General features: G+C 53.2%; 1 protein-coding gene and 1 non-coding gene across 2 annotated transcripts in view; one reads left to right on the top strand and one right to left on the bottom strand.

Moving 5' to 3' along the window:
• Nucleotides 1–3,694: 3,694 nt before the first annotated feature.
• TRNAG-UCC lies at nucleotides 3,695–3,766 on the bottom strand. Its single transcript has one exon. It is a non-coding gene; the product is annotated as a tRNA-Gly (tRNA).
• A 256-nt stretch (nucleotides 3,767–4,022) lies between these two features.
• Nucleotides 4,023–8,349, top strand: part of LOC105301092 (dipeptidyl peptidase 9-like) — a 29,970-nt gene continuing 25,643 nt past the window's right edge. Inside the window, exons 1-3 of the mRNA XM_023538591.1 lie at nucleotides 4,023–4,181; nucleotides 5,119–5,174; nucleotides 7,409–7,499. Of these exons, the coding sequence (XP_023394359.1) occupies nucleotides 7,444–7,499 (56 nt within the window). The 5' untranslated portion in view covers nucleotides 4,023–4,181; nucleotides 5,119–5,174; nucleotides 7,409–7,443. The remainder of the gene's footprint in view (nucleotides 4,182–5,118; nucleotides 5,175–7,408; nucleotides 7,500–8,349) is intronic.

The following is an 8,349-nucleotide window of genomic DNA, read 5'->3' as shown; positions in this document are numbered from 1 at the left end:
GCTATACGTTTGGGATAGTTTCGAAAATAGAAACTCAACCCGTATAAAAGTGGATGAGTGGAAATCAGCCCCACCCCCCGCCTGAGCCCCCACACATCAGCCCCCAGGGGCCTCACCCACAGGTCGTGGCCAGCCACCCCCCTGCTGCCCACTTCACAGGTTCCTTCCAGAGACAGCCTGTGCGTGTGCCCAACCACGCGCGCGCGCACACACACACACACACACACACACACACACACACACACACACACACACCCCTTTCTTGGACTGTGGTTTCTATAAGCCTGTGTAACGTACACCTCCCTAACTGCCCAGCTCAGAACACGAAGGCCTCCTCGGTCATTTCACGGCCTTCCTAAACTGTGGGTGGACATTTGGGCTGTTTATGTTCTTTTGTCCAGAAACCTACCTGTCTGGCTACTGCGTCTTATTATACTCATGACCCTGAGAAGACCCAGGCCGATGTTCTAATGGCTGGTTCAGATTCCTGGCCTTTATTTTATTTTTAGGTATCTTGATTACCTTGAAGTTTATCTATTTAGCAGGCAGTCCAATCTTGCGCCATGGACTTTGGAGCCAGACCATCTAGTTTTGAATCTCGATTCTGTTATTTATAAGCTGTGTGACCTTGGGTAAGTTACTTAACTTTTCTGTGTCTCCTTGAGCATGTTAGTAACCTCTCAGCACCTCAGCCTCCTTGCCCAATAAAAGGGGGTTGATGATGCTGATCGCGCCCACATCATGGGGCTGTTAGAAAGGACTCCACGAGTTAAAACTGACGTTTCCTGAGAACAGCTCCCAGCCCGCATTCCCCTTACTTCATGCGTGTTATTCTCAGACACACACAGGGGTCTGATGCAGCTAACCCTCGCAAGCAATGCTTCGCGGACTACAAACGTTGAATCTCTATGCACTGACCTTTCCTTCCTCCTTCCTCTTCCTCCCTGCAACGTTTGCTGAAGGCTCCGAGAGAGGCTAGGCACCTGCTGGGATGGGCCAGCACCCCTGCCTGCTGTGGCGGCCTGCTTGGGACAGAGACACTTCTGCACATACGGGAGTGTGTGTTGGGAGAGAAAAGTCTGACATTGAGATGCTGAGGGCTGGGGCTCAGAGCGGAGCTGGAAGGGAGGATGGGGTGGGCAGTGGGACGGGAAGGGGGTGACGTTGGGGGACGAGGGGACACCGTGTGATGCTCTGCCGGCCACGCTCCTGCTGACACCTAGTGGAAAGATGGAATTATCACCCTTTTCATCCCGGGGACCTCTCTGAGTGCGCTGCCTCCCAGGACATCTATATCTACCTGACCTGAGGCCCCCACTCTCTTTCCGTCTTTTGGCGACAGCGAATCCTGCTGCCGTGAATATCTGTGGACGAGTTTTTTTTTTTTTTTTTTTTGCATCTCTCTCAGATAGACACCTAGGAGTGGCCTTTTGGGGCCAGATGATCATTCTATATTTAACCTTTTAAGGAACTGCCGGGCTGTTTTCTACTGCGGCTGTACCATTTCCCATTTCCACCGGCAACGTGCAAGTGTTCTAATTTCTCCACGTCCTCATCAACACTTGCTATTGTCTGTCTTCTTGATTATAGCCATCCTGGTGGGTGTGAAGTGGTAAGTCCAGTCGATATGGGTCCATATTAGGTTCTAAATATCCCTCCGATCAACCTTCTCATTGCCAGCCCCGGACCGACTTGAATTTCTGCCCTGATCTCTCCTCCACCCCACCCCAGTTCACAAAGTAGGTGGTCAGTAAATAACAGTTCACGGAATGAACGGATGGATGGATGGATGGATGGATGGATGGATGGAATATTACGCAGCTGTCAAAAAACAATGTCACAGAAGAATGTTTAGTGAGGAGGGAAGGTGTGATCAGCTGAATAATGCCCCCTCCCCAAGTCCACATTCCTAATCTCCAGAACCTGTGACTATGCTTCCTTACATTTCAAAAAAGACTTTGCAGATGGGATTAAGCGAAGGATCTTGGTTATCCGGGTGGGCCCGATGTGATCACAGGATTCCTTGTAAAAGGGAGGCTAGAGAATGAAAATCAAAAAATGAGACGTGACAATGGAACCAGAAGTTGGAGGGTTGCAGGACCACAAGCCGAGAAATGCCGTGGCCCCTAGAAGCTGGAAAAAAGGGGATGGATTCTTCCCTGGGAACTTCAGAAGGAACCAGCTGTGCCCGCACCTTGGTTTTAGCTCCCTAAGACCAATTTTTGGGCTTCTGATCTCCAGAACGGTAAGATAATAAACTTGTGTTGTTTGCAGGCAGTGTCTGTGATAATGTGTCACAGCAGCAGTAGGAAACTAACACAGAAGCATTAGCATATATTGCTATGTGACAGTGCCCTGCTGGGCCATTTTGGGCTCCGTGGCGAAAGGGAAAATGTATGCCTCTTGATTGTCCGCCCAACAATTACATGTTTTATGTAACTTTTAACGGTTAATTACCCCCCTGAAGTAGTTGTTGAAAATGTTATAAAGTGTTTGCTTCCAATAAACCCAGGAAGGTAAAATTATAAGAAGTTCTTAATGTGAATTTTAATATACTTACTTTTAAATTTCGGTATCTTTTAAACATGGTTCTGGGAAAAATAGCCATTAAAAATACATTATAAAACAGGTATAGAAGGGCCCACGTTTTTGCACTCAGACTCCAATAGGGCTTGCCAAGGCACAGCGAAAACCTGTCTTGGTTTAAAATTTTGGTGTGTTGTTCATTTCGGAGCTGTTTTGCCATTAATTTGATACTTTAGAACAGTGCATTAAAATATTGTCTTGATTATTCAGGTTTTCGGAGCCCCCTTAATTTTTGCATTTAAACTCAGTGTCTCACTCTCTTCACCCTAATAATCCTGGCCGCGCACGGCGGGGAGGACCCATTATAGCAGTTGACCCTAAATTCTTGCCATAACCTCCCTCTCCTTCTACTGTTACCAAAAAAAAAAAAAAAAAAGACTTTTAAAAATGCAAACAATAAAGCGGTGGATTATGAAGCGAAAAGTCACTTTACCTTCTTTTTATGTCTTTTTTTTTTCTTCCAACTTTCCTGCACCTAGCGTGCAGACGATAGAAATACTTTATGGAAAGTTCTTAAAAAAAAAAACAAAAGAAAGTTCTTGTAGAAAGTGATTTGGGGCTGAAGCAACTTTGTAAATATCTGTAGGCACTTAGGTGACATTTTTAGTAAAGATTCTATGGACAAATGAACCATTGGCTTCAGGATGAGCAATTTTTGTCTTTGATTGTTTTGATCGGAAATGGCGTTGACGATGAAGTGATAAAGATGTGTTTGAATGTTTATTGGGTATTTTCCTTCATCCAGCTTCCACCGCGTCAAGCAGAGTGATTGAGATTTAGGAAGAGCAGAAACCACCTCCGGCGACCGCAGCCAAACGAAACCATATTCACACCTCCGGAACTACAAAGTAACAAGTTTTGTAATATCATCTCTGTCTGGAGATCTCAGGGGCTGACCTTCGCCAGTGTCCGTAGTAGGGGTTATCACGTTCGCCTTACACGCGAAAGGTCCCCGTTTCGATCGCGGCTGGGAGGGAACACGCTTGTCCGTTTTTCCTTACAACAGAATTTTAAACTTTGCTTCCAAGTAACAAAAAATTCTAGTTCATGGATTTTATTAGAAAATTTTAAAGAAGCCCCAGTGGGAGAAAAAGTTTCGGAACCAGGTTGCGTTGGCCGGGAATCGAACCCGGGTCAACTGCTTGGAAGGCAGCTATGCTAACCACTATACCACCAACGCCCGGCGTACAAACCGCCCTCCAGATACCTTTAGTAGAAAAGCCATTTAATTGGTTGGACTATCCCATCCCACCGTGGGGGTGTCTACCCCTTGCATCGCCCCCGCGCACCGGAAGACGCCGTCCTTGGGACGTTCCACGTCGCGGTCCGCGAGGGCCCTGCCTACACGTCTCCCCCCAGCGCCGAGGTAGCTTTGGTGCCGGCCGGACGGTGGCCAATCCCAGGCCGCCGCCTGGGCCGCTCGACTTCCGGGTCAAAGGGGCCTGAGCTGCCTGGTGTCCGCCGCCTCCGCGGTCCCCCGCGCCCGCCACTTCCGGGGCTGCAGTCCCGGGCATGGAGCCGCGAACCTGAGGCGCCTCCGGCCCCGGGACGCCTTGCCCAGCCCGGCCGCCGCCCCGCGCCCGCCCCGAGCCCCGGTGAGCAGCACCCGCGCGCCCGGTCGGCCCCGCCTCAGCCTCGACCCTGGACCCGCCATTGACAGGCCGTGCCGGTGCCCTCCTCCCCTGCCTCCCCGCACCTCGGCCCCGCCATTGACCGGACTCCCGGTCCTTCCAGTTCTTTCCTCGGCTTCCCCTCCTCACTCGTTGTCCCCGCCTGTCCCCTCCTCTGCCCGGGCCACGTCTCAGCCTCTCTCCGGCCCGACCTCGCCTCCCATCCCGTCGCTGCCCGAGCCATCTGGCTCTGGCCCCCTTCCGGGGTGGCTGCGCCCCAGACGCCCTTCTTTCTCTGCGAGCTCCGTGGGTCCCCACTTTCTCTCCCTCCCCATACAAACACACGCTCCCTCTATGAGATTAGAGGCCGTCTCCCTGAGCTGCTTCCTGCCTCCTCTCCTGCGCTTGGCCTCCCCGCACCCACATCCCCACCAGGTCTAGCCCCTTTTCTCACATTCCCCCAACCCGCCCCCAGGCCCGTCCAGCCGCCCACCTCCCCACACGGTTTCAGACCAGCCTCGACACTTCCCCATCCATGGTGCCGCCGAGCCATCGGAAGCAGCCTGTCCCCGCTACCCCTGTCAACCCTCCCATCCCCCACCGTGAGGAAGTCGCTTGCCTCAGCGGCAAGAACGAACCTGCTTTCGAGGAGTTGGGACTAAAGCCCAGACTTGCACTGTGGTCACCAATCCCTGTCGTCCCTGGCCGAGCCCTGGGGGAACTGGGCTGCGTGGGAGAACTTTTCTCTTAGCAGCGGTTCAGGGCATGCAGACCGCAGCTCAGGGCTGTGAGGTGCGGCCAGAATCAGTCCAGGTAGAGAGAATCAGGCCCGAGCATCAGGACTGCCCAGTGGAAGGAGAGCGAGTGGTTAGCCAGTCTCTCCATGAACCCGCCTCATTCATAACACATTTACTCTGTCAAGGTCTGTGTCCCATGCCTGCAGCCGGAATGGAGGCTTTCTGGACCCTTTAGAAAAAGGTCAGTTGTGTTGGGGTGGGCGGCCAGGAAGGCTGGGTTGTGGGCTGGTGGGATTCATTCGCCTGCTCCAGGATACAGAAGTCGGCAGGAAGTGATTTTCCACAACCCTCCGGTCACTGCCTGCTGGAACAGTTGTCCGGGACCCAGGCCAGTGGCCGCAGCTTTGTGTGCTCTTGCTGGAGACTTCTGTTTATCCAGCATCGACCGCCAGCTGCCCCCATGAGAACCCCTTGAAAGACTGGGGGAGAAAAAGGGGAGGGCGCTGGTTCCAGCTAGATTTGGCAGAGGCATGGCTGCACCCTCCCACACCTGACACAGCGCCTGGCCTTCTGTCAGCGAATGGTGTGCATTCGGGCTCTGAAACAGACTTTATTCCGGTCCTCGTCCGATTCATTCTCCACCTGCTGTGATTTTAAGTAACTTTGTTTAGTTGACGGTGTTAGCTGTCATGTAGTTTCTGTCATGTCAGGTGCTGTACCTGTGCCATCTCATGTAACCCTCACTGTAGTCCTACTGCAGTCCCATTTTATGTTTGAAGAAATTGAGGTTAAGTGGTTTCCCTAAGGTCACACAGCCCAGAGTGGCAGAGTCAGGATTTGAACCCAGATCTCTCTGACATCAGAGCCCACTCTTCACTGCACCGAGAGTGAAACTAGTGGTTCTTTATGGTGACATGTTGCTTCTCCTCTTCCGTATGATCTCTGTCTTACTTTCTTTTTCTTTAAATTTTAAGCATCCGGGCACCTTCCTGGGACCTAGCTCATTGAGAAAGTGGTTGGGTGCTAACCAAATCAGGGGTCCTTTTGTCTTTAGACAGCGTTCAAATGAGGGCAGTGACTCGTTCAACCTAGAATATTTATTGAGTGCTTCCTGTGTGCCATGCATGGCACTGGACTTGGGGTACTGCAGGAATAGGACAGATGTGGGCCTGCCCTCACGCAGCTGTCTCCCAGTGAGGAGTGCCCAGAGCGGGGGTTCTGAGCTTCTGAACTAGTGATATCCGGGGCCAGGTCATTCTTTGTGGGGAGTGGAAGGGGGCCATCCTGTGCGTTGTGGGATTGTGTCTCCACCAATCAGATTGCTAGTAACATGCCTTCCAGTCGTGACAACCCAAAATGTTCCCTGACGGGGGAAGAATTGGCCCTGGTTGGGCCCCCCTGGGTTAGGGGAGTCTCTGACTCCCCAGGAGACACTGTGTTCTGTAATCATTAGTCTGCTGAGGTCCTAGGATGCTGCGTATATTTAAAGACATGAACTGAGTCGGGGTGCGGGGAGAGGAGGTGACTCAGATGCTGGAGGTCTTTTTGGTTTACACGTCTGCCCATTGGGGATTTATTCTGGTACACAGTATAAGCCTGAGGATCTAACTCAATTTTTTTCCCCAAGTAATGAACGCGGAGTTTCTTCCCCTTGGTACTGCTGACATCGGGGCCAGGTCACTCTCCGCTGGGGGGCGTCCTGGGCACCGTGGAACGTTGAGCAGCATCCCTGATCTCTACCCACTAGCACCTTCCCCCATTCCCATCAGTGGTGATAGCGAAAAATGTCTGCAGATGTGACCAAGGGTCCCCTGGGGGCAGGGTCACCCCCCACTGAGAACCACCATCCTGGAGTGGGTGCTCTGCAGAAGTACCAGATACTGTGGTGGGGTGACGTGGTAGCACCTTTGGATTGGGTGCCAGGAAAGACCTCTGAAGAGGTGATACTGGGACCTGAAGGATAAGAGGGAACAGGTCACGCAAAAAGCAGGGAAAGGGTGTCCTAGGCAGAGGCACTGGCGAGTGCAGAGGCCCGGACGTGGGAATGAGTGGTGCGTTTAGGGGAGAGTCAGGCCAGTGTACTGGAGATCATGGTCAAGGGCAGGGGAGCAGGCGAGGTTCGGAAGGCCATCAGGGAGCAGCCTTGATGGGGAATCCGGGTCAATTCCGCTTCTGGCAAGTGTCTGTGGGTGGCATCCTTGGAGTCATTCGATACGCCCATCTTCTCAGGGCTTCTCAGCTTGGGAGAACGGCCTGGCACAAGGATGCTGGTATCTGGCAAATGCCGGGCACCCTCTCACATTTCAGGGCAGGGCCTGAACCATCTGCCTCATCAGAACGCCCTTGGCATTGGGTATTCCCTGGAGGCATGGAGGGCTGCCTGGGGAAGTGGGAGGGGCGAGGACGGGGAAAGGCTTACACCCCCGGACTGCCTGCCTGTGGGGAGTTGCAGCCCTGTGGTCTCTCCCCTCCCAGGCTCCCCCACCCTCCTGAGGTCTGCTGAGTGGTTAATGCGGACGGTTAAGAAGCTACGCCTGGACAACTCGAACGCAGGAAGTTGGAGGAGGTAAGGGGCGCGGCCTCAGGAACCCCGAATGCCGGGGGCGTTGCACAGTCTTGGGTCTGGGAAGATGCCTTTCCTCCCCCTCTCCCTACACTTCTACATTTCCCCAAGGCGAAGTTTTGGCTCTTGTGTGTGAGGAGGCAGCGTGGACTAGGGCAGCGTGTCTCAGCCCCGGCATGGCTGACTTCGGGGCCAGATCAGTCTCTCTGGGGTGTTGAACAGCATCCCCGGCCTCCACCCACTCAAAGCCAGGAGCAACCCCTTCCCCCGCCCCCGTCCTGACCACCACACGTGGCCCCAGACAATGGGGGAAAGGATCAGCCCCATTTAAGAACTGCTGGCCTAGAGATTAGGGTGTGGGTTTTGAGTCCAAAAGACATGGGCTCCCCTCCCCTTCCTCATGGGGTGACTTTGATCAGGCCCTTTCACTTCTCTGAGGCCACTTTTCAGTCCTCCAAAGAGGGCTGACCCTGGAACGCACCTTGCAGTGTGGCGGTGAGGGTTAAGGGTGGTTACGCACATGGGGTTCTGGGCATTTGGTAAGTCCCGGGGCTGGGGCCCGGCACGAGGTGGAGAGACCGTAGAAATTCCTCGACCAAGTTGACATCAGTTGATGTCAGTATCAGTTTTCTAATACTCCAGGCTCATTTGCTTTTATCAAGTGCAAGTGACTGGGGAGGCAGGAAGGGAATCGACGATGGTTCTAGAATACAGGTGCACCTTTAAGCGTGGTGACTCGGTGACTCGTTCTCCAGACGCGGGCTCTGAAAATGGGCAGTTTCCTGAGGGGTGAATGCGGCAGGGCTCAGCCAGTGACGGGGACCCGCGCCTCCCCTCTCATGTGCCTTAGGTC

This window comes from Pteropus vampyrus, unplaced genomic scaffold (genome assembly GCF_000151845.1).
Source record: "Pteropus vampyrus isolate Shadow unplaced genomic scaffold, Pvam_2.0 Scaffold226, whole genome shotgun sequence".
Lineage (NCBI taxonomy): Eukaryota > Metazoa > Chordata > Mammalia > Chiroptera > Pteropodidae > Pteropus > Pteropus vampyrus.
This window is presented reverse-complemented; position numbering and strand designations above follow the sequence as displayed.